The following is a 26,982-nucleotide window of genomic DNA, read 5'->3' as shown; positions in this document are numbered from 1 at the left end:
GTATTGGTCTGTTCAAACCACATAGAGTGAGTACTCAAGGACATAGGTCTCAGTATTATCTGAGAGTGGCACTCTCGCCTTCCACCAGATGGAGAGACTATAAGCTCCGATCTGCGATCAAGGCTATCCTGAATTGGCCGATAAACAGAATTAGGGGATGAATAGGGATTCTAACTGTGGTGTGCAACCTGGTGAGATCTCTGGGTGGGAAACAGCAGAAAGTAGGGAATAACTGTGAGAATATGGGCTGCTATATATCAACACATTTCTCTACAGACACAGAATGGGTGAAACCCTTTTCCACATCAGGCTTGCAGTGCATTAATATAGATTCCTGCGTAAATTCTCATTTCTTAAAGGCTGCTCACCATGCGGCTTGAAATATTGTTATTCCTGAATTATTGATACCATTCATATCAGGAATGCCTGTTTTGGAATGGGGGCCTTCTTCAAGCTAAGTGGTATAGCCTTCTCTACAAGCTTGATGTTGTTATATAAGTGTTATTATCATTCAATTTTTGATCTGATTGATGGTTCTCTTGTCATGGGCTAGCTGAGAGCAGTGCAGTCTCTTTCATCAAAGTTTCCATCTTGTGACATCATCATGTATATGCATCCAACTCGTTAGGCAGGGCCTGCTGGCTCAATACAACAGACCGCCATGCTATTGCTGTCAGTCGTAGACAGAGTACAGTGTATGTGCCTGGTGTCTCCCGTGACACTGTTGATGCATCCATATTCCCCCATCAGCTTTGTTTCATCATCTAACATCCCCTCCAGCAAGTATAGATTCTGCATGGCTCACACCTTGCTGAAGAGAAGGCACGACCAGACAAGAAATATGAAAAGCTGCAATGGCTGTGCAACCTCAGACCACACGTTGATGGAAAATAATGAGAGGCTATTGCTCCCCAGTCACAAAGGAGATTTACCCTGTGTCACAACTGATTTCATCACAGAAACGCCTGCAGAAAACTCAAAATCTGAACCAATGCAGAGGCCTGCCACAGCAGGGTTGTCATCAGGGTACAAGGACTGTAGAGGCTTCTGGATGAGCAAACAGAGCTGTTGCTTGGGTTATGTAGCTCCCAACCACTCGACTGATCCCTCCCACCCCCCAGGTAACACAAATCTTACAGCCCTCCAACAGCAAAGGTTTCTATATCTTGGGACAGTTCTTAAAGGCTTTGCCCAGCCTCCCAGGTTACATACATCTTCTTAGCACTGAGTGAAGACAAGACAGCTGTCCTGCTGCTAGTACTGATTTACTCTGTAACTTATGCATTAGCGCTATCTTTGAGGTCACCTTCATCCTGCAGACTGACAGTAGAGCTTTCCCAAGTAATACACTGTTTAAACCCCTTGTCGGCGGGGCTAATTGCCCCGCTGTGTTGGGGGGCGGGGGGTGCGCACAGCGCCCCGGTGCTCATGACGAGCTGAGCTCTTCACGGCCACACCCGTTTCTTCAGAACGTTCAGCACAGCAGGGGAATTAGCCCCGCGTGCGAGCGTTCTGACCGGTATGACGAGCTGAGCTCGTCATGAGCATGGGAGGGGTTAAAGCCTCAGACCTCAGGCATCTGTGCCATCCACCCATGTTCCCGGAAGCTATAGCAGAGCTACCTTCTGCAGATCTTACAGGTTCTGACCTCACACAACTGCCCTGGATTACATGTATGGCTCTTTAAGCGCTCAAGCCCACTCCAGGGCTTACATTCAGGTTACACAGGGCCTGAAGACTGAGGCTCACACACCAGAGCTAATCATTAAGGGGGATAGCTCTGCTGGCAGGTTCAGCCTTAGCCAACAGAGTTTACCTTACTCCTGCTCACCCTTTGTACTCTCTACCCTCCAGAGCTTTCCATCATGTTACACCAAACATCCAGGTTCCGTGCTTAGAATGACAACTCTAGTGATATACACTGATTAATGGAGTTTTGCACAGCAGAGCCATCGCTCAGTCTATACTTCTTCAAAGGTGCAGCGTTAATTAGCAGATCTCTTGCTCAGGATACACAGGCCTTGCATGCTGAGGCCTGACACAACCGACTTATCCATTAGGTCACACACAGGCTGGTGTATGATAAAGCTATACATCTGCTGAGTCTATACACCTTTCCCTTTGGGTCGCTCTGTGTGACACAGCTTGACCCCTATTTTAAGAACCAGTCTACAAACCAGATTCATAATCTGCTCACACAGTATTCATAACTTTACTCTAACAACCTTCCTCTCTTTTGCTATATCTTCCTTTGTGTTTCCCTCCCCGCCCACCTCTTTCCTTTCCTCAAGATTCACAGTTCCCTCCGCCTTCACCTATTTTCTCTCCTTACTCAAGTCTGACCGCCTCGTTCACCTTTTCTCTGTCTCATCTCCCTTCTTCCTCCCCTCCCGTCTAGGAAACAAATGTAATGGGAATCAGAGGCCCTCGGAAAATGACAGTGATTATCCCCGGAATGACAAAGGAGCGAGAGCGCGTGAGCATCCGGCCGCAGAGCGTGAGTACATTGACTCAGCAGAACACTGCTATCTATCTCTGTTCTAACAATGGCTGACCACCTACGTCACTGCCTCTTCACAAACATGAGTGACACTTACGTCAGCAAAGGAGTCATGATTTGGAGGGACCACCTACCTGGGTGTACACCAGTGAACTGATAGGCTGGGCAGGTAGTCCAGTTTGTGGCTGGATTGTATGACATCCATATAACAGCCGCACTGTGTCTATTTCAGGAACAGTACCATACTTGTGTATCTGCCTCACTAAAGACAGCCAACAGTCATTGTATTTTGTGGTGGTTGTTAGCCGCAGTTTTATTACTCATTACATACGTCATATTTGTACAACTCCCCCGAACACCTTCTTGGGGCCGTGGTCATAAATCATTGTCATACATTATCGCAAATTGGGTATCACTCAGTGTTATTTGGACATCATAAATCAGGGGTCATTAATCATCGTGTATCGTAAATCATTCTGTCACAACCGGATGTTATTTTGTTGTCATAAATCACTGTGCCTGATCATCATAATTCAGCAGCCATAAATCATGGTCATAAATCAGCGGGAGGTCATAAATCATTCTGTCACAAATCTGTCATCATTTTGTTGTCATAAATCACTCTGCATGGACATCATAAATCATCGGTCATAAATCATTGGTTGGCCATAAATCACTGATTTGTCTTTTGTTCATTTGCATCTCCTAGGGTCGTAAATCACCCTGAAAGCTCGTATATTGTTCTTTGTTGTTTTCCACACCCCCTGCGTATGGGGGGTAGCCTTTCCCCGGAGTTAGGCCCCAACTTGCTACCTTGTTAGTCTCTTTTGTGCCCTACCGTCTGGCGGGGGCTGGGCAGCGAGTGCCGTCTCGGTTTGCTACTCCGATTTTTTTCAGGCATACTCACCCAGCCGTGATGCATCCCAGAGTGAGTGGCCCTCCTTCTACTTACCGCCCTGTTGGTGTGTTTCCATAACCAAACCAATACACCTTTTGTTTCCGCCCCTTTTTTGGTTGGATTTGCGCTCTCTTTGCACTCTGTTTGCGTTGGGGAGCTTCTTCCCGGAGTTAGGCTCCCGACTCACTACCTTGTTAGACTCTTTTGTGCCCTGCCATTCGGCGGGGGCTGGGCTGCACATGCCCTCTCCGTTTGGTGCCCTCTTTTGTAAGATCATGTCACTAGGCCATGAGGCACCTCAAAGTGAGTAGCACCACTTCACCCAGCCATGAGGTATCCCAAAGTGAGTGGCCCTACTCCATAGCCATCCATTGTACCATTAGTTCCTTGCGTCCCTGTCAGCACTGCGACACTGCTGTTGTAGGTGTGGGTGGGTGTGACTCAAAAATCGTTGGCGCCACTCCCCCAGCTCCCTGATGTGAAAGTGAGCTGCCCAGGGGGAGCGTTGCCTTATATCCCCGTCCCCTTCCTCTCTTCACTTTGTTCTTAGAAAGGGGGTAGAGGGCCCAGTGGCGTCACTAGGGGAGTGCGGGGGGTGCGGACCGCACCAGGTGTCACCCCATCTGGGGGTGACACCAATCTTAGTTACCTGCTGCAGCAGCTTTAGACAGCGCGCCACTCACGCACCGCACCGCACCACCAGACCACCTCCCCATCATACTGTGTATGCGTGGGTGATGATCGTCATCACTGGTGTCTGGTGTGGTGGTGCGATGCCTGCGGATGCGTGCGGCGTACCCACTGGACAAGCTGGCACTGGCAGTCACTGTCTGGCAGAAGCATGGGCAGAAGAACTGAATTTAGTGCAGTGTGAATTATTGCACGCACGGCCGGCTACCGCTATTCAAAACAGTCAGTACGACCCCAGCAGCAGCAGTTTGGGTCCCAGGGCCGTCAATCTTAGCCTACTCCGATGACGGCCCTGGGACAGCCCCCGCGCGCTGTGCGAACTTGACTTGCCCTCTGATGCGTCACGGCGGTCACGCGCCCGCCAGGGAGAGTGCGTGCGCGGTGGTGGTGCGGCGTGAGAATAAAGAAGAAATTACGACGACACCACGGGTCCGGTCCGGCACTATCTTTTGTGTCTCCCCCAGTTTTCAAATTGGAACGGTGAGAGTCTGAGAGACTAGAGAAATAATATACTGATAAAATTTTTATATATGAATACTTACTACTGCATGTCATGCATGTCCATGAAGTAAAGTACGTAAAAAATGTGGCACTGGCAGTGCAGTGGCACACAAATGATGATCAGATTCAGTACATACATGCTTTGTTTCTTTCAGTTTTATTTTTTAATGGCACGAAACCCCCCTAGTGACGCCACTGTTGGGACAACAGGTAGTAAGAGGGTAAGAAGCTTATGTGTGGGACGGTGGCAGTGGGGACGCTTGGGGTGTATCCAGGGAGGTCCCCAACAGAAGCTGGGTCTCCTTAGTAAAACAGAGCTTTGGTTAACCTTGAGGGGTCTGTGAGCTCGGCCTCTAAATCTGGCGTTTGATGCCACGGGCTGCAGAAACGAATGTTCCAAACGGTTTGTTTGTAGGAGGATGGGCACCTCGGTGTCACGTTAAGATGGATGGATGAGGCTGGTCCAAACACCCTCCTACAGGAAGAACAGGATGACCTCCAGTGCCTGTGTGGGTAACCGCTCCTCTGTGATGCTGCTAGAGCAGAAGCGAACGTTCCAGGCAGTTGGTTTGCCAGAGGATGGGTCCGACTCCCACGGCGCCACATTGAGATGGATGGGGCGAGTCCAACGACCCCACCTACAGGCTGAAAGAATAGGGTGACCCTCCGTGCCTGTGGGTATCCGCTCATATTTGATGCTGCTAGTGCAGGAGTGAATGTCCCAAGCGGATGGTTTGTGTGAGGATGGGTACTACGGTGCCAGATCAAGATGGGTGGATAGATGAATGGATGGATGGATCGATGGGGGTGGCCCTAACACCCTCCTACAGGCTGAAGTTACACGGTGGGCCCAGTGCCTGTGGTTAACTGCTCCTCTGTGATGCTGCTACAGCAGGCAGGAACAGAATATAGCATTCGCTCATCGGCCAAGTTTGCTGGATTAGTTTAAAAAGGCACATGAGAAGGAATATTCCTTAACACCAATATTGCGCAGTCCTAGGTCTTAGGCTACTGCTGCTTTGTGTTGTATTTTAATAAAGGAAGCCTGCCCATTTCTCTGCAAGGTCTTCCTAACATTGCACCTGAGACCTCTGCAGCACTACTAATTCTTTTTCCACGACGCATGTGCCTAGAGTCACCATAGCACCTTGTTTCTTGATGACCAGAAATCAAGAGTACTTCCTGTTGTGGCACTAAACTGGTGCTTTTTGTACGTGACCCCCAGTGCATTGTATCAGACGTGAAGGCCATTACCTTACAACACAGCCTTCCATGCGTTTAGGGGGTCTTGCTTGATGGTCGTGGGTGTTTACTTGAAAACAGTGACAGCCTGCACTATGACAACCTCACTGCACTTTGTGCAGCTTCCAGTGATAGTGCAGTGGGAGCTGACTTGCTGCCTCCTTCTCCTTCCAGCACACTTCTCAGAATGATGCCTCAGAGACTCCATGTCTTCTGTGGGGTATGCCCCCACAGACAGATAACCGAGTGCCCTCCTTACCAAGGTTTGCAGCAGGTATTTGTGCCCATTCGTGACCCTTGTCATTCAGTCCTGGTGCATCTAGGTGGATGAAGATTCTTTGTCAGGGTGGCTAGATTGTATGGCCCTGGGTCTCGGAATGTGGTTTGGCTCATCCTGGGTTTGATGAAAAGTTGAAACCTTGTCATTGGTCAATATTCGTGCCTTTCCTTCTAACTAGTAGTAGCAAGTGATGGTCAAAACTTTAAATATATAGATTTTTTTGTATTCCTTTTCCAGTACTAGGCATAATTGTTTAATTTGCAAATTAGACTAGAACAAGTGACCCAACATCTTTTACACAGAATGGCTGGTTCAGAGCAAGTGAGTAATAGTGAAGAACTGAACCTCATGGTGTTCAGTATGAAATGGGCAACAGGGTCGTAGGCAGATTATCTGTAAAGGTGCAGTTTGTGTCCACCAAAGGATGTCTTGTTGCACTGCAGCGTGCAGGGGGCTTCCATCCAGATGCAAGTCTGGGATGGAGTAGCAGGCCTTTCCTGTAGCTATTGAGGCCCTCACTGACTACTTTAGAGACGGGCACTACCACGGTAAAGAGTAGAGTGATGCACTACAGTTAGATCCTCACCACTACCCTGCTCCTCCGAGCGGGAAGATCTCTAGCATGGGCAGGTGCTTAGGACCCCTGCAGCTCCACTCTGTTTTTTGCTTGAAGAATCAGCCCCCCCCCCCGCCCCCCCAATGTTTTCTTAGGTCCCCCGGTTGAGACAGTCCACTTCCTGCTTGCTACAAAGGATGGTGTACTGGGAAGACCTTTAGCATACTAATAAAGCAAAAGGGAACCCCTGAGGAAACTATAACTAGGCAGAGTAGCAGGGAAATCAAAAACACTTAAGCCAGACAAGAGATCTGCCTAGGTGGGATAAATCTATGGGCTCATATAGAGTCCCAAATTTGTACACACAGTCCGAAGCCCACTATATTCACCAGTGTCATAACATCAGATGGTGCAGGCGGAGGGGAGATGGTGCAGGCAGAAGGGAGATGGTGCAGGCAGAGGGGGAGAAGATGCAGGCAGAGGGGAGATGGTGCAGGCAGGGGGTGGGATGATGCAGGCATAGGGGATATGGTGCAGGCAGGGGGAGATGGTGCAGGCAGAGGGAGAGATGGCGCAGGCGGAGGGAGAGATGGTGGATGCAGAGGGAGAGATGGTGCAGGCAGAGGGAGAGATGGTGCAGGCAGAGGGGAGATGGTGCAGGCAGAGGGAGAGATTGTGGATGCAGTGGGGAGAGAGGGTGCAGGCGGAGGGGAGATGGTGCAGGCAGAAGGGAGATGATGCAGGCAGAGGGGAGATGGTGCAGGCAGAGGGGAGATGGTGCAGGCAGAGGGGAGATGGTGCAAGCAAAGGGAGGGATGGCGCAGGCAGAGGGAGAGATGGCGCAGGCGGAGGGAGAGATGGCGGATGCAGAGGGAGAGATGGTGCAGGCGGAGGGAGAGATGGTGCAGGCGGAGGGAGAGATGGCGCAGGTTGAGGGGAGATGGTGTAGGCAGAGGGAGAGATGGTGCAGGCGAAGGTAGAGATGGTGCAGGCGGAGGGGAGATGGTGCGGACAAAGGGAGAGATGGTGCAGGCAGAGGGGAGATGGTGCAGGCAGAGGGGAGATGGTGCAGGCAGGGGGTGAGATGGGGCAGGCGGACGGGAGATGGTGCAGGCAGAGGGGACATGGTGCAGGCAGAGGGTGAGATGGTCCACCTGGTAAGTTGTGAGGGGGTGACACCATGAGTTACCCGCACCGGGTGACACCAGCCCTAGTGACGCCACTGAGAGGGCCTTCGGTTTGTTTTGCCGTTCGACCTTTCCTGGCGGCGCAAACCAGAGCCAACCAGATCCGTTCCTCTGTGGGCTCTGGTGGCTGTTATGGCGCGGCCCTTGCTAATACCAGCCGTCGGTAACCTGAAACTGAGGCTGCCATTTTAAGATGGGCAGATGGTTGGGGGACTGCTCCAGTAGCACACAAACAGAGCAACTCCTCCAGAGGTAGCTTGTGCTGAAGGGTTTATTTCTGTGGCCTTGAGCAGGGTACTGTCTTCAGTGCTATGGTTTCTGAAAACCCATTAGGATGACTAAAATGGAACAAGCGTTTCACATTAGAATGCACAGACTCAAATTCTGGCTTGGAAATTGTTCTGAGTACTGTTCAAAATGCTGTTGGTGGGGGTTTGCGAGATCCAGAGGTAAGTACTAGGCCTATTATTTGGTTGTTGGTTTCCACAATCATAAAAACACCATTGGAAATGTGGCAAATTCAGGAAAACGTAGTGTTTTTTAAGCCAAAGGAGAGGAGAGCCAGTACTGGTTGTAGTCAGCCTGTTCACCTGTCATTCTTCTGTGCACAGCACAGTGACCTACTAGAACTTAGTAACTAACTAGAAACCTTATAGATGGGTGTATCGGTTGTGAAATACATCCTACCACACTCTAAAATCACAATATGGTGGGGTTGGCTTTCTCTGTTTCAATTAAAGTGCAGTATGTAAATTAGATGTTCAAGCCGGATTTTCTTGCCTACTCCGCGACAAAGTTAATTTTACAGCTTAGGAAACTGTCCTGTTTCTACTGTCTGAGCTGCTGCTGGCTCCATTGGTGAAAATCTTTGACAGATGGCCTGACTGACATTGAACCATCGATGAAAGCACATCAGACCATCGGCCACATTCATGGCAGATGTTAAAAAGTATGTTTTTTCCTATTTGGAACATTCAGGGAGAGCCTGGCTGCCCCGAAGAGGGAAACAAATAAATTACACCCATACACTCGGAGATCTTCCAGCATATTAGGGACATTTCTTTGGGAATTGTTTTGCAAAAATAATCTTTGCTGTGCAGGTGCACTGAAAATAAAAGCTTCAGTGCCTTCAGCAGATTTTGAAGTCACAGATAGCTCAGACTGCCCGGTGGAGATCTCTAAATAGGGTGGCCAGTCCATCTCTCAACTGCTCTACCAGAGTGGGGCAACAGCCTGCCTATATCTGAATGGGGGCAAAAGACCACTCTGCCCAGTAGCCACCGTGCACTTAATGTGCACATTGAATATGTCAAGTGTCTCCTTAAGAGGGTCACCGTTAAGAGGACTCCTTGATGTTCTTAGTTGTTCTTGATAGGAGAAAATGAATCAATGCAGAGGGTTGCAGATTTGCATGACACCAGAAAACACCTTGAACCAGGTTTGGGACAGAGCCCAGCATAGATAATACAGAACTTGAAATCCGGGCAGGAACTCAGCTAAAAAGCAGAGCAAGAAATCAGGGGCACATATGATAGCAAGCAGCAAGACATGAAAAATAAGGGAGCATGATGTATTGTGAAACATCCCTAACTTACCAGTGCCTGCTTACCAATATTTTGAACAGGAAATTATATCACAGGGGAAAAGTTAGCCACATTTTGGATTGTAACTTCAGACAACAATCATGGGAAAAGAAACTATCTTGGGAAGGGTCACATATAAACATAGCAAGTTTCATGAGTTCCATTTCTCCCACACAGATAATAGCTGTTTCTTTGCTCCATCTGTGGTGTCTCTCTCACACGGGTTGACTCACCTTTGGGGTGTCTCTTATAAATATTATATTGTACTGTATTGCAACGTTTAGATAGTACTCACTACCCCAATGCATGATGCTGAAGGGCTTGCCCACATGGGCAGCATGCTACACCATGTAGGGGTTGTAGTTGTAAGGATGTTGTCTTTGTTTTGCTCTTAGGTGGCAAGGGTTTCCATGTTGTGCATGATGACCGCCGAGGTGTGGTTATCATGTTATGAGATGCAGTGCTTTGTTGTGTGATGGATGAAGAAGTGTGTGCAGTTTTTAGTTTTCGTTAAGCGGGCAGTTTTTAGCATCTCTGCACATCCTGTAAGGTTCTTCTTATGATTATAATCCACTTAGTTGTTTACTGCACTGGGTTGAGAGATATTCTATAGTTTATGGCCCTGAGGATACAACGGTTGGGAGGAGAAAGAATGACAAGATCTGCTTTGATGGACTACATTACTCTCATCCCATGCCTGATTGTAATAAACAGATAGTTATGGCATGTCCATGTGAGTGTGTTTGCTTGCCAATTACACTATACTGCCCCTCTTTCCACAGGAGCACGAAACGCTGTTGGCCCGCTTTCAGATCAAGAACATGGATAGCATCATCGAGCTCCACAACAAGATTCCCTGCTGGAATGAGGAGACACAGTCCTATGTGCTCAACTTTCATGGACGAGTGACTCAGGCATCAGTGAAGAATTTCCAGGTCATTCACACCGATAACCGTGAGTGACAATCTGAAATGCTTCTCAACATTGGAAGGGGAGAAGGTCGTTATCATGACTCATGATGATATTTCATGTTCTGTTTCATGACAATGAATACATTTAGCCTCAGATAAAGAGGGGGGTGGCCATTATTTTGATGATTCATTGTCATGACTTGCCATGACAGTAAGTGTTGGCTGAAAGGCCTTCCACATGAGGAGGTAAGGTGGCCGTCCTCATGATTCATAATGATGACACGTCATAATGAGTGGACCTCAGGAGGGGAGGGGGGAGGGGGGAGGAGCCGTCTCTACCACAATTCATCCATTGTCATGATTAAGACCTAGAATGTAGTCACTCTCCAGAGAAACAAGAGCCATTATGAAGACTCATCCATTCTTGGAGCATGTCTATTTGCATGATTTGACCTAATGTGAAGATGATACTTATTTCTAATAAGGAGGACCATTGTCAAGGATCACACACAATCATGACGTTTCATGATAGGAATAATGGTCCCAAATGGCCTCTTAGGAGGGGTGGGAGCCATTATGTTGACTTGCCCTTTATCATGATGCTTCCATTGTCATGACTCATCCTTTATCTTGTCATGTCCATTGTCATGACTTATCGGCGCAGCTCATATACTATCATGATTCATTATGATGTGAGTGAAGTATCTGACTAGGCATTGGCAAGAGAATGAAAGGGGCGCACAGTGTCACGAGTGTTTAATTATCATAGTTCATTAGGACTGTAATGACTGCAGGTGAAGAGCAACAGAGAGGAGAAGTAAGGGGAAACTGCCATGACATGTCAATCCTGTGATAGTATGTATCCACTGCCCCTACTCTTTGAATCCACAGTACTGACCATACCCACTCACAGCTCCCTTACCTATTGTTGCTTCTGTCAGCCACTTTGCCTTAAAGAATACCCCCATCAAGTGGGTGCGCTGCTCTAGCCCAGGGATAATGACAGGCCCTCTTTTCCTGAATTGTTCACTCTTCTCCAACTCAGAGTGATATCCCTTTGTATGTTGCCTCTGTCATGTTGGGGCCATCAATTACTTTCCAACCAGGTTAATTCAGTGTGTCAGCTGCAGCATTCCTCCCTTGGCTGGTGTTGGCTCATAAAGACCCCACCTTCTAGCTGTGCTGTATTAATACTTATATATATCTTATGCCACTTTCTCCTGGTCCTATAACTCTCTGTTTTCATTTATTAGCATCTCTCATTCTTCCAAAGTCTCCATCTCCTGTATTAGGTCCTGTTATTCCTCCAGGTCTCATAATAATGTCTCTCTCTCTGGTGTCAGTATTTCTCATTTCTCCAAGTCCTATAATAATGACTATCTCCTCTGTCAATGTTTCTCCTTCCTCCAGATTCTGTAATAATAGATCACTGACACAATATCAAAAACAATATCATGAAACAAAAATATTGTATCACAAATATAAATTACAAAAATAAGGTGTCCCTATACTTACAATAATAAGCACAAAAATGTTGGGGGGAAAATAATTTCACACTAATATTGTTAAAAAACATACAACAATATTTCAGGTAGAGGAACTTGGGCAGCACTATCATTTTCATGATCACCACCCAGTCCACTAGCGACAGTGGCATTTGAGACCACTGTGACACCTCAAGGTCCTCAAGCTTCGAAACTGCTCTGCTATAAGTATATATAATAACTAGTTCCAGATCCCTATGTATCCAAATACCCAGATATTTGATAAGATCCATACACCACTCCAAAGGGAAGTCCAGAGAGTGTGGCGTGATGTCCAGAGTTAGGAAGAAAATAGTTGATTTCGACCAGTTGATGCTTAGTCCTAAATAGCACTCATATCAGACATAGTTATGGGTGACCGGTGCCAGGTGGGCAGCCGGATCGTGAACATAGAACAGCATATCATCCGCATACATTAATAAGGTGAATGGGCGCTGGCGAAACCCAAATGCAGTGTCAGCGTGTCACGGGCAATCACACATGTCAGGGGCTCCAATGCCAACGCAAACAATATCGGTGACAAAGGACAGACCTGTTGTGTACTCCTGTATATTTGTAGTGTGTAAGATGGGTTGCCATTAATCGCCACTCTCGCTGCCGGGGCAGTATATAGTAGATATATCCATTTCAAGAAGGCCTATGGAATCTCCATGCGATTGAGAACCGTAAACATATAAGGCCACTGAATACAATCGAAGGCCTTAGCGGCATCCAAGAGCCACCGCATGAACAGGGGCCCCGTTGATGTAGTATCGCGAACAGTGTGCGTAAATTTTGCGCAGTGGAATGGGTGGGTATAAAGCCTGACTGGTCTGTTATGACAACATTTGTGAGCAGTGGCCTAAGCCTCGTGGCTTGTATATAAGCTCATATTTTGGTATCTATATTAATTAAGGATAACAGCAGATAGGATTCACATTTCTCAGGTGGTTTGTCAGGCTTCCGTAGCGCTATGATGAGGGTTTCCCTAAGAAAAGGAGGCAGTATCTGTTTGTCATATGTCTCATTATGCATTCTATGTAGGTGGGGTACTATTAGCTCTGTTCACTCGGCAGTCCATGTATGCCCAAGGCTTTGCCGCTAAAGAGTGCACATATTGCCTACCTTATCTCTTCAACAGTAATAGGTTGTACTAAGAATTCCTTCTGTCTAGTTGAGAGCCATGCCAAAGTCACACCATCTAAATATTCCTGTATTTATGACTCCGTCTCAGAGTTATGAGCTTCATACAAGCCAGCATAAAAGTCCAGGAATGCCAACATGCTAGCTGGCTTATCATGGCTAGTCCTGACATCTGTTGCTGTGATCTCCACAACATGTGCATGCGCCCAGGGTTCTTTTAAGTTGGTCGCCAGGCTGCGGCCCGGACAACCTCCATTACCCTCGGCCCTCACGACCCAACAGCAGGAAAGAAGTTGTTTTTTTGTGCCACAGTATCATTGCAATTAGTGACTTACTCCCTAATGTTAATCAATCAATCAATCATGCCATTTGTATAGCGCACTACTCACCCGGGAGGGTCTCAAGGCGCTTGGGGGGAGGGGTATGCTACTGCTCGAACAGCCAGGTCTTGAGTTGTTTCCTGAAGGCGAGATGGTCCTGGGTCAGCCGAAGGTGGATGGGGAGGGAGTTCCAAGTCTTGGCAGCCAGGTAAGAGAAGGATCTTCCTCCGGCGGTGGCTCTTCGGATGCGTGGTACGGCTGTGAGGGCGAGGCTGGTGGACCGTAGCTGGCGGGTGGGCGTGTAGAAGGTCAGGCGGTCGTTGAGGTACTTGGGGCCCAGGTCGTGGAGAGACTTGTGTGCATGGGTGAGGAGCTGGAACGTGATCCTCTTGTCGACGGGGAGCCAGTGCAGGTTCCTCAGGTGGCTGGAGATGTGGCTGCGTCGGGGGACATCCAGGATGAGTCGGGCGGAGGCGTTCTGGATGCGCTGGAGTCTTTTCTGTAGCTTGGCTGTGGTTTCGGCGTAGAGGGCGTTTCCGTAGTCCAGTCGGCTGGTGACGAGTGCCTGGGTGACAGTCTTCCTGGTCTCAGTCGGGATCCAGCGGAAGATCTTGCGAAGCATACGCAGGGTGTTGAAGCACGATGAGGAGACGGCGTTGACTTGTCTGGTCATCGAGAGGGAGGGGTCCAGGAAGAAGCCCAGGTTGCGTGCGTGGTTGGTTGGCTTGGGTGCGGTGCCCAGGGCTGGGGGCCACCAGGAGTCGTCCCAGGCGGAGGGCGAAGATCCCAGGATGAGGACTTCCGTCTTGTCCGAGTTCAGTTTCAGGCGGCTGTCCTTCATCCACTCGGCGACGTCTTTCATCCCTTCGTGTAGGCAGGTTCTGGCGGTGTCGGGGTCTCTGGTGAGGGAGAGGATCAGCTGGGTGTCGTCAGTGTAAGAGATGATGTTGAGGTTGTGCTGGCGTGCGATGGCTGCGAGAGGTTTCATGTAGATGTTGAAGAGGGTGGGGCTGAGTGAAGATCCTTGCGGGACGCCGCAGATGACTTCGGTGGCCTCGGAGCGAAACGTGGGGAGGCGGACTCTTTGTGTTCTTCCGGCGAGGAACGAGATGATCCACTCCAGTGCCTTCTCTTGGATACCGATTTTGCTGAGGCGCTGGACTAGGGTGCGGTGGCAGACCGTGTCGAACGCAGCGGAGAGGTCCAGGAGGATGAGGGCCACTGTTTCCCCCTTGTCGAGCAGGGTCCGGATGTCGTCGGTGGCTGCGATGAGGGCGGTCTCGGTGCTGTGGTTGGCTCTGAAGCCGGACTGCGAGGGGTCGAGGGATCCGTTCGTCTCGAGGAAGGCGGTCAGCTGTCTGTTGACGATCTTCTCGATGACTTTAGCAGGAAAAGGAAGGAGCGATATGGGGCGGAAGTTTTTGAGATCGGTGGGGTCCGCTTTAGGTTTCTTCAGGAGGGCGCTGATCTCGGCGTGCTTCCAGCTCTCCGGGAAGGTGGCGGTGTTGAAGGAGGCGTTGATGATGTTCCGGAGTTGGGGTGCGATGGTGGAGTCGGCCTTGTTGAAGACGTGGTGTGGGCAGGGGTCGGTCGGTGATCCGGAGTGGATAGTGTTCATCGGGCAGGCTGTGTCTTCGGTGGTCACCGTGGTCCAGGTGCGAAGGGTGGCGGTGGGGGGCATTGGTTCGACGGTTGGGTGCGTGGGTGGGGCGCCGAAGCTGTTGTGGATGTTGGCGATCTTGCGGTGGAAGAACGAGGCGAGGGAGTCGCAGAGGTCTTGTGACGGAGTGATGTCGTTGGTGCCGGTGCTGGGGTTGGAGAACTCCTTGACGATAGTGAAGAGCTCTTTGCTGTCGTGGGCGTTGTTGTCCAGTCGTTCCTTCAGGGATTTCTTCTTGGTGGTGCGGATGAGCTGGTGGTGCTTGCGGGTAGCGTGTTTGAGGGCGGTCATGTTGTCGGTGGTCCAGTCGAGGAGCCAGGCTTTTTCGAGGGTGCGGCAGGTCTTCTTGGAGTCCTTGAGGTCGTCGGTGAACCAGGATGCCTTCTTGCTTCTGGGTCTGCTGGGAGGGTTCTTTAGTGGCGCGAGGTCGTCGGCGCAGGCGGTCAGCCACTGTGTGAAGTTGCGGGCTGCTTCGTTGGTGGGTTGTGGATGAGCTTCATATTCACATTATAATGTCACCAGGGTATTTTCTGTGGTCTGCACCTGAGATTGTATGGACTTCAATACTCCTGTCTGAAATCCTTTGCACACACCCTGAATGGTGACTTTGAACGCTTCCCATAGGGTGTCTGCCCCCTCCAGGGTGGCCACATTTTTCTCAAAGTATTCAAGGATCACAGGTGCATACACCCTCATGAAATACTGAATCTAATTGGACTGCAGCCTGTAGCCTCTACTGATATTGTGTTGGAGTACAAGTAGGGATTGTAACTACCAATAATATTGGTGCATGGTCCGACAATGTCCTAGGCATATATCAGACATTCACTGTCCAAGCATTTCCCTCTTGTGTTACCTGCCAATAGTCCAACCTGGACCATGAGACATGCACCAAAGACGTAAAAGTGCCCTCCCTGCCCCCGGGTGACACAGCCTCCACAAATCAATACGCCCACAGTCATCCATACCCTACCGTAGCACCTGAGCTGACTGCTTGCCCCACCACTCTGCCGTAGCAGAGCAATCAACATCAGGGTCTAAATACGTGTTGAGGACCGCACCCCGGAGAACGGCAGAGGGATGCAGTGTATGGAGATGGCTTCAGATTTGAGTATAGAATTCGGGGTCATCAACATTGGGTCCATAGGAGTTCACAATAGTAACCAGAGTGCCACATAGACATCCTTGCACTATCAAATAGCAGCCTTGATAATCAATCTCTGAGTGGGTAAGAGTGAAAAAGCACTCCCTTTTTGAACAGCAATAGTACTCCACTGAGTATTTTGAGTGTGACAAAGCCACTGGGATTCTGGAGCACTTTTCATCTATGACTTGCTCTGTGTTTCGTGTGAGATGTGTCTCTTGTAAAAGTGTGACTTGTATTTGATGGCGATCTATATAGGTGAGTAACTGCCATTTTTTGTGGTTGACACATGTGAGGAAAGGTATGTGACCTGTGATTGGGGTCATTTAGGCATCACTTGAATCCTCAGTAGTGTATGCAACATTTTGGGAATTTTTTAGCTTGGTGTTGGATGACCAAAAACAGGAACACTTTTAATGGCACTGCAAACAGTAAACACAAAACCCTGCTAAAGGCATCCTCCAACATGAAAAGGAAAAAAACAATCGTAATAGCGACATCACAGTGAATTACTGTAAATGTGACATCACATTGTAAAGGTATTTGGGGTGCACTCTGGTAGGGCCGCTATAGGCCAAGCTCCCCTCCTGGTGGTCGAAAGTGGTCAGGAACTCAACAAATAGACTGCTAAGTAATTTTATGTCATAAAGAGGTCGCAGAAATGAGATCCCCAAGTAGGGTCACAGACACCCCCACAACAGTTAATAGGGATAGCATGGGGCAAGGTGTCCAATAGGCTTGTAATATAGGGGTATACCGGGACCTTTGCTGCCTCAAAGTTTAACCTGTGCTGGGAGGTCACCTTCAAGCAATGGCATAGCAAGTCTGTGATTGACATTTTACCTCCCAGGCTTTGTAGAACTCCTCTGAGTCAAAACTAACAACCCCACTGACAAGTGGGCTCAGAGACCTTTTTCGTCTGACTCTGATTCCAGTGGGTTCCGTAGAGATTGAGCTATTGTTTTGACAAAGTCCATTGCTGCTTTGGGTGTGGTAAAGATTTTTTGCGTGCATATGTGATCTATGTGCAGGCAAGCTAGGCGGAGTAGGGCATATAGGGGTATATTATCAAGGGGTTTTATCTCCGCTTTTTTGGCTTTAAAAGCCAAGAAAGCGGAGATAAAATTATCTCCCTATTACCAAGCTGTCGCTAACACCAGTTAGCGACAGCTAATAGGAGATAGCGACCATCATGGGCCCCACTTTGCATGTCAGTGATATTTATCACTAATGATATGCAAAGTGGGCGTGCCAAGATGTTAGCGACTGGAAACAGTCGCTAACATCGCTATCTCCTATTACCAACTTTTGGAGATATTTGCGCTAAGGGCGAATATCTCCAAAAGCTAACACCTGCCCTGAGCAGTTCTTAGCCATGTTATCCAATGGGAGGTGGTTAACATGGCTAAGAGCATTTGCTCGATAATGCATGAATATCGCTGACTTTTCAGCGATATTCATGCATTGCGGGCGTTTTTTATCGCATTTGCGATAAACCTTGCTAATAGCAAGGTTTATCTGCGATAAAAATCGCCGCAGTGCGGCGATAATTTTTGTCTCTAAACAAGTTAGAGACAAAAATTATCGCTAGTTGTTGATAATATACCCCATAATGTTTATCCACTGACTGCAGCTTCTTCTTTATCTGGAGAAATTCGATGAGAGCTGCTTGTTCTCTCACCGTAAAGTCAGGGAAAAAAGCAATGTAATTTCATTCATATTATATGGATTGTTTCTCGCATGGTAAGCAGAGTACCGTGTCACGGTAATTAAGTAAAATGGCGATAATTGGGCACAGGTGCGTCATCGGGGTGGTCAAGTCAGCTACGACCAATGTGCGCTCTCAACTATCAGGACTGTGGACAAAGTCTCGGCACCAAAGATCTCCTTTAGCATGGTTTTCACATAGTGCTCTAGTCTGCTAGTGTTGGTGGACTTTGGAATACCAGTAATTCGCAAATTACTGTGGCAGGAGTGCACCTCTAAGTCTTCAGTCTTAGCTTGAGTCACTGCTACACCTTTGTCATATTCAAGCATTTTGTAGTGACAGACTGTAAGCCATCTTCAGTTGTTGATATGCGCTGCTCTGCCTCAATGAGTCTTGTCGCCTGTTTGTCTAATTTAGCCACCATGTAGTCCATCTGCAGGCTTAGTGCGCCAATCTTGCCATCTATTTATTGCAAACTTTGTTGCGTGGCCAGCAGTATGGTCTCTGATGCCGAGGCGCCCTGTGATGGTAGCTCCTGCTCTGAGTCCGACAAAGCATGCAACTGGGGCTTAGTAGAGCGCCTAGATTTAAACATAAGCCAGGATTGCTACTTGTACGCTTTCCCCATTATGCTCTAACTTGTAGACTTCATGTGGTCGAAGTGTGACAAGACTGCACAGCTACTTATGGTCTTTCCTGGAGGGTCCACAAGAGCCCCCCCCCCCCCAGAGCATGAACCTGTAGTTGCTCAGAAGAGGTTCTTCAACTGGGAGGAAGAGCCATGCACCTGTCCCCGTCAGCCCCCGGAGCAATACATTTAACCCGCTAAAACACTATTAATTACTTTTAGCAATTAAATTAAAATTATACATCAGTTAAATTTAGAAACTATATTCAAAAATAATATTAATAATTATACCATCATTAATAACACATATAATTAGTGTATGAACTACAACACATTAAGATAATTAAACAACAATATTTTTTACAACTATATTATTGAAAATGATATTAATAACAATGATATTCTTAATAACGATATGACCTGGAAAAAAATATATTCTTGACAATTATATGTATGCTTCATGATACAGTTGTATCCCTTTATTGTTTCCGATATTTTTGTATCCTGATATTTACAACTCTATATTTTGTCAAAATACCATAATAATTTATCTCCCCGGTGTCAGTGTTACTCATTTTTTCAGATTCTGCTTTCCCTGTGTCTGTTTCTCATTCCTCCAGATTCTGTAATAATGATTCTACCCATGTGTCAATGTTTCTAATTTCTCCAGATTTGGTAATAATAGGTCTTCTCTGTGTCAGTGTTTCTCATTTTTCCAGATTTTGTAATAACGATTCTCCCCTGTGTCTGTTTCTCATTCCTCCAGATTCTCTAATAATGAATCTCTCCTCAGTCAGATTTTCTCATTCCTCCAGATTCTCTAATAATGAATCTCTCCTCAGTCAGTTTCTCATTCCTCCAGATTCTCTAATAATGAATCTCTCCTCAGTCAGAGTTTCTCATTCCTCCAGATTCTGTAATAAAGGCTCTTCCATGTATCTGTGTAACTTATTCCTCCAGATTCTGTAATAATGAATCTCCTGTATCAGTGTTTCTCCTTCCTATAGATTCTGTCATAATACTCTCTCTTGTGTCCTCCTTTCTCGGCAGCTGACTACATCATCATGCAGTTTGGACGAGTAGCAGAAGATGTCTTTTCCATGGACTACAGCTACCCTCTATGCGCCCTGCAAGCTTTCTCCATCTGCTTGTCCAGCTTTGATGGCAAGCTGGCCTGTGAATAAGCTAGGGGTGTCGATGGTCACCGGGGGTATGGTAAAGGCTAGGACTCATCTAAACTCCAAAGGGGTGGACTTGGGGCCACCCATGTGCTAAGCTGGCAGAGGCAGTCTGGAACATCGAAGGAGAAGGCACTCACCATCAACCTCTACATCGACAACACAGCCCTCCTCACTCCTGCCCCTGGCCTGCTGCCCTGGTCTCACCTCCAATTTAACACCAAGTAACATGGACAAGAGACCACATATTTTTTTCTTATTAAAACAACTGGTGTCCGCAGTAGGGTGCAATATGTTTTCATTTTTTTCTGTATTTGTCTCCCAGAACAGCTGGAATAATGAGGGACTAAAGCTTCTATTGGAAATTCTAGTTGACCAGTTCCAAATTGATCTAGTTGCGCTATTTGTAGTTCATACATCATGCCATATGCAGCCGCAGATAAAAAGGGAAGCTCTGCTGGTTAAAAATATACCAAAAACAATAGGCATAATAAGACAGGTCCAAGATTAGAATCAACTGAAATATAGCTGTTGATTATACTTTTCATCTGTTTGAGCTAGAATCATATTTTTGGGAGATATGCACATTTTGCTGCTCGTGGTGGACTATGTGGCAAGTATGGTAAACACACAATTATTTGGAAACATTTACCTCCAAAATGGCATCTTTGCCTCTACAGTCCCATCTATAATGTGGCACGAGCACAAAGACAAACTGTTTTTCAAATGTACATGGTAGCATGCTCACATGCAAATAGGGAACTCCCCTTGAGCTTGCTCAGGCACAGTCTATATTACAAAAGGAGCTGTGCAAGTGTCTGTGGCCGGTTATGTAATAACAAAGTGACAGAGAGTTGCAAAACGCAGAGGCACACACCAATTGCGCTCCCAGAGAACTTTTGATATTATAGCCCTAATGTGACAAAATGGCACATCTTTTTTTCATGTAAGTCTATTGCTCATTGCATTGTTTTGTTTTGTTCAGTAAAACAAAGATGGCAGTGAGGAATTTCTATAGGAAGGATGTTATTTTCCTAACCTAACTCTATGGTCCTAGGGGGTATATATATATATATATATATATATATATATATATATATATATATATATATATATATATATATATATATATATATATATATATATATATATATATATATATATATATATATATATATATATATATATATATATATATATATATATATATATATATATATATATATATATATATATATATATATATATAAAAACAAAACCCTTTCAGGCATAGAGTGACGCATAAATTATGCAAAAAAGAAGGAGAGAACTCTGGGTAGGTCTCTGTTTAGGTGGAAAGCAGCTCCTGTTAGAGCACTCTCAACACCAGCGACACTCTAGATCTGCTCACCTCAAATGTCTGTTTTTCTATCAAAGTTTTTAAGCATAGGATTAGACAGTGCTATCCATGCCGAGATAGAAAATGACAAAGTCTTTCGCCATTTAAACAGCAAAGTCTTTAAGCATAGGACTAGTACAGTGCAGTCCTTGCCGAGCTGTCAAATAACAAAAGCCATTTATCACTCCAGGCACAATATTACAGCTTTGAATTGGTAAAATACCAACTCAAGCCAACCTGAAATGATTAAAAGCAACTCCTGACACAGTGTTTCGCTCTAATTAGAGCTCTTCAGAGAGGTATAGCTTTGTTGCAGACACAAGGGAGCACCCAGTATTAAGTCAAAACAAAACCCTTTCAGGCATAGAGTGACGCATAAATTATGCAAAAAAGAAGGAGAGAACTCTGGGTAGGTCTCAGTTTAGGTGGAAAGCAGCTCCTGTTAGAGCACTCTCAACACCAGCGACACTCTAGATCTGCTCACCTCAAATGTCTGTTTTTCTATCAAAGTTTTTAAGCATAGGATTAGACAGTGCTATCCATGCCGAGATAGAAAATGACAAAGTCTTTCGCCATTTAAACAGCAAAGTCTTTAAGCATAGGACTAGTACAGTGCAGTCCTTGCCGAGCTGTCAAATAACAAAAGCCATTTATCACTCCAGGCACAATATTACAGCTTTGAATTGGTAAAATACCAACTCAAGCCAACCTGAAATGATTAAAAGCAACCCCTGACACAGTGTTTCGCTCTAATTAGAGCTCTTCAGAGAGGTATAGCTTTGTCCAGACACAAGGGAGCACCCAGTATTAAGTCAAAACAAAACCCTTTCAGGCATAGAGTGACGCATAAATTATGCAAAAAAGAAGGAGAGAACTCTGGGTAGGTCTCAGTTTAGGTGGAAAGCAGCTCCTGTTAGAGCACTCTCAACACCAGCGACACTCTAGATCTGCTCACCTCAAATGTCTGTTTTTCTATCAAAGTTTTTAAGCATAGGATTAGACAGTGCTATCCATGCCGAGATAGAAAATGACAAAGTCTTTCGCCATTTAAACAGCAAAGTCTTTAAGCATAGGACTAGTACAGTGCAGTCCTTGCCGAGCTGTCAAATAGCAAAAGCCATTGATCACTCCAGGCACAATATTACAGCTTTGAATTGGTAAAATACCAACTCAAGCCAACCTGAAATGATTAAAAGCAACCCCTGACACAGTGTTTCGCTCTAATTAGAGCTCTTCAGAGAGGTAAAGCTTTGTCCAGACACAAGGGAGCACCCAGTATTAAGTCAAAACAAAACCCTTTCAGGCATAGAGTGACGCATAAATTATGCAAAAAAGAAGGAGAGAACTCTGGGTAGGTCTCAGTTTAGGTGGAAAGCAGCTCCTGTTAGAGCACTCTCAACACCAGCGACACTCTAGATCTGCTCACCTCAAATGTCTGTTTTTCTATCAAAGTTTTTAAGCATAGGATTAGATAGTGCTATCCATGCCGAGATAGAAAATGACAAAGTCTTTCGCCATTTAAACAGCAAAGTCTTTAAGCATAGGACTAGTACAGTGCAGTCCTTGCCGAGCTGTCAAATAACAAAAGCCATTTATCACTCCAGGCACAATATTACAGCTTTGAATTGGTAAAATACCAACTCAAGCCAACCTGAAGTGATTAAAAGCAACTCCTGACACAGTGTTTCGCTCTAATTAGAGCTCTTCAGAGAGGTATAGCTTTGTCCAGACACAAGGGAGCACCCAGTATTAAGTCAAAACAAAACCCTTTCAGGCATAGAGTGACGCATAAATTATGCAAAAAAGAAGGAGAGAACTCTGGGTAGGTCTCAGTTTAGGTGGAAAGCAGCTCCTGTTAGAGCACTCTCAACACCAGCGACACTCTAGATCTGCTCACTCAAATGTCTGTTTTTCTATCAAAGTTTTTAAGCATAGGATTAGACAGTGCTATCCATGCCGAGATAGAAAATGACAAAGTCTTTCGCCATTTAAACAGCAAAGTCTTTAAGCATAGGACTAGTACAGTGCAGTCCTTGCCGAGCTGTCAAATAACAAAAGCCATTTATCACTCCAGGCACAATATTACAGCTTTGAATTGGTAAAATACCAACTCAAGCCAACCTGAAATGATTAAAAGCAACCCCTGACACAGTGTTTCGCTCTAATTAGAGCTCTTCAGAGAGGTATAGCTTTGTCCAGACACAAGGGAGCACCCAGTATTAAGTCAAAACAAAACCCTTTCAGGCATAGAGTGACGCATAAATTATGCAAAAAAGAAGGAGAGAACTCTGGGTAGGTCTCAGTTTAGGTGGAAAGCAGCTCCTGTTAGAGCACTCTCAACACCAGCGACACTCTAGATCTGCTCACCTCAAATGTCTGTTTTTCTATCAAAGTTTTTAAGCATAGGATTAGACAGTGCTATCCATGCCGAGATAGAAAATGACAAAGTCTTTCGCCATTTAAACAGCAAAGTCTTTAAGCATAGGACTAGTACAGTGCAGTCCTTGCCGAGCTGTCAAATAGCAAAAGCCATTGATCACTCCAGGCACAATATTACAGCTTTGAATTGGTAAAATACCAACTCAAGCCAACCTGAAATGATTAAAAGCAACCCCTGACACAGTGTTTCGCTCTAATTAGAGCTCTTCAGAGAGGTAAAGCTTTGTCCAGACACAAGGGAGCACCCAGTATTAAGTCAAAACAAAACCCTTTCAGGCATAGAGTGACGCATAAATTATGCAAAAAAGAAGGAGAGAACTCTGGGTAGGTCTCAGTTTAGGTGGAAAGCAGCTCCTGTTAGAGCACTCTCAACACCAGCGACACTCTAGATCTGCTCACCTCAAATGTCTGTTTTTCTATCAAAGTTTTTAAGCATAGGATTAGACAGCGCTATCCATGCCGAGATAGAAAATGACAAAGTCTTTCGCCATTTAAACAGCAAAGTCTTTAAGCATAGGACTAGTACAGTGCAGTCCTTGCCGAGCTGTCAAATAACAAAAGCCATTTATCACTCCAGGCACAATATTACAGCTTTGAATTGGTAAAATACCAACTCAAGCCAACCTGAAATGATTAAAAGCAACCCCTGACACAGTGTTTCGCTCTAATTAGAGCTCTTCAGAGAGGTATATATATATATATATATATACATATATACATATATACATATATACATATACATATATATATATATATATGAACAGCAGGAATACTTCGGCAAGAAGAAACCGGAGGGACACAGCAGGGGAGTCACGAAGATTCGTTTATTTGCTGCAGGATCGGCATGACGCGTTTCGGCGATGTGCCTTAATCATATGCCAGTTACAAATCAGTAAAATGCATCAATCACTGTTTAAATGTTCCATCTCACCCCCGATTGGCGGGAGTCCAGCTGGGTCGAATTAATGCTGAGTACGTCACTGCAGCCTTCCTTCACAGACTACAGTACCCAGAAGGCACCATCTCGGCCAGGTGAGTAAGTTGCTCGTGTCGACCTTGAAATCTCGTGGTGAGTGCTGGGGAAAGTTCAACACAGTGCAAAATGGGTGCATCTCAAAATGTCCTGATCTCCTTGCCTCAAAAAACTCTTCTCCTTGGTTCCCAAACGCCTTAACCACACAAACCAAAGTTCCGCAGTACCGGAGACTCAGGTACATAATCCAGGTCTCTCCGTGTAGTTACGGACCGGAACTCACGGCGGTGCTTTGCTGTCCTTGGAGGTGATGGACCGGTGTCAATCCAATACCTTGGAATACCAAAAAGAGAGACAAGCTCTTGCCCATGAAACACCAGCCACTTGCAAGGCAGGTCCCCCAACAAGCGTGCCCGGGGCTAGCACGCAAAACATGAACAGCAGGAATACTTCGGCAAGAAGAAACCGGAGGGACACAGCAGGGGAGTCGGGAAGATTCGTTTATTTGCTGCAGGATCGGCATGACGCGTTTCGGCGATGTGCCTTAATCATATGCCAGTTACAAATCAGTAAAATGCATCAATCACTGTTTAAATGTTCCATCTCACCCCCCGATTGGCGGGAGTCCAGCTGGGTCGAATTAATGCTGAGCACGTCACTGCAGCCTTCCTTCATATATATATATATATTCACAGAACTTCGTTTCTTCATCCAAACTTGAGGAAAAACGAAAACGGACCCAAACAGGTAATTTGCAGTCCTCTTTATTATATGTGCATTCCAATGACCTCCATGATGCGTTTCGGGCCCTATGAGCCCTTGATCACATATATATATCTATTTGGATGAGGTGGTCTCACCCACATAATTGCATCTTCATTGGCCACTTCATCACACCCTGGTAAGATGGTGCTACCACGGTGGACTCAGCCTCAATATTATTGAGAGAGTTCTTAAAATATAAATATTTTTTGTATAAGACAGGGATCCAGTTGCTATAATAATACCTTATAGTATACCACAGGGTTTTCCTTTTTTCGCTGGTAGCTTAGGTCTGATCAAAATTATGTGCTAAATAGTTAGCATGTTTCTACCCGATTCTAGCCATAGACTGGTCTTGGGAATTCAGGGCTGAAGAAGAATCCATATTACTTACGGTGTGTGGGTCAGTTCAATTAAATGCGAAAGGGAGTGCCCTACCTTCCCTGTTGTTACAATGTTGACCTACAATATAAAAACTAATTAGCATTATTGTTGTGCATGTGGTCGTGCTCAATTGGTAGCAATCTGACTTTTTCATGCAAAAATTCAAATATTGGCACACTTGAGGAGGGAGTAGCACCTCAAACACAAACACACAATATGCAATCTTGTTACTGAAAATACATGTGGATATTACATAAGCCTGGGCATAGCGGAACTCTGTGAAGTGCAAAAAAAACTCTGCCGCGCTAGGCAGAGATCCACAAGCGGCGGAGCACGTTAGATGGATGCCGTTTGCTGTGATTTCCAGTGCTGGGTGTTTGTCCGCACTGTGCAATCATCGTGAATGGCACCATGCACAGTTCAAGCGGGCGCTGCTTCCTTTCTGTCGCTCGAGTAGATTTTTTTTACTCGAGCCGCAGCTTTCTCAACGCGAATGGATGGTTTCTTAATGTAATCGGTCGCAAGCATACGCAACCACTCGCACTAAGAAATCTCAATGGGAGGTTGATTTTTTTCGCTCGAGCTCGCCACCTTAACTTTGACAAACGCGAGTGAGGAAAAAACTCCTCACAGCAGAGTTTTTCAGAACACTGTGAGTTCCGCGTAACGCAGAGTGCAGAAAACTCTGCAAACTCTGTGAGCGGAGCAGAGTTCACTGCCCAGGATTAATATTACATGATGTGTTTCTATAAAATTACTCTGATGCCTTAATTTAATGGAGATATTCTGTACTTCGTGGTCTGAAGATGCGTGATGTCTCCTATAATCACACACTTCATATAGAAGGTCATGTTAATATACTTGGTAATAATCTAAAAGTGCCTGATTTAGATCTTGGCGGATGGGTTACTCCGTCACAACGGTGACAGATATACCGTCTGCCGAAATATAAATCCTATTATATCCCATGAGATTTATATTTCAGGGGACGGGATATCCCTTCTATATCCTTCTTGTAACCCTTCTGCCAAGATCTAAATCAGGAGCATAGACTTCGCCAAGTAACATTTCATTACTTCTATTGTGGCTAATACCTATATTTGAGAAAGAGAAGTCTTATGTATGAGTTCTATAGTTATTTTTCAAGTCACATATTCTCTATTATTGCACTATGGTACTGCAGATTTGTAGATGTCCTTCCAAGGACATATGCCTGCTTTTCGCCTGATTCGCCCTCCTGTCAGCCGAACTTTGTGAAGTGTCATACCAGCCCTGCTCCTATTATGCGTTAGCCGGCTGCCATGACTGGGTGTAGTCTGGCCGATGTGTCAAAGCACATGACTGACAATGTTATCTCAGATTGTGCTTGTACCCCAATCAGTGACCGTGGCTGA

General features: G+C 46.1%; 1 protein-coding gene across 1 annotated transcript in view; it reads left to right on the top strand.

Annotated features, from left to right (window-relative positions):
* Positions 1 to 19,822, top strand: part of LOC144769585 (tubby protein homolog) — an 83,189-nt gene extending 63,367 nt beyond the window's left edge. Inside the window, exons 11-13 of the mRNA XM_078653745.1 lie at positions 2,399 to 2,497; positions 10,220 to 10,391; positions 19,525 to 19,822. Coding sequence (XP_078509871.1) covers positions 2,399 to 2,497; positions 10,220 to 10,391; positions 19,525 to 19,658 — 405 coding nt within the window. The 3' untranslated portion in view covers positions 19,659 to 19,822. The remainder of the gene's footprint in view (positions 1 to 2,398; positions 2,498 to 10,219; positions 10,392 to 19,524) is intronic.
* Positions 19,823 to 26,982: the final 7,160 nt, after the last annotated feature.

Source organism: Lissotriton helveticus, chromosome 7 (genome assembly GCF_964261635.1).
Source record: "Lissotriton helveticus chromosome 7, aLisHel1.1, whole genome shotgun sequence".
Lineage (NCBI taxonomy): Eukaryota > Metazoa > Chordata > Amphibia > Caudata > Salamandridae > Lissotriton > Lissotriton helveticus.
This window is presented reverse-complemented; position numbering and strand designations above follow the sequence as displayed.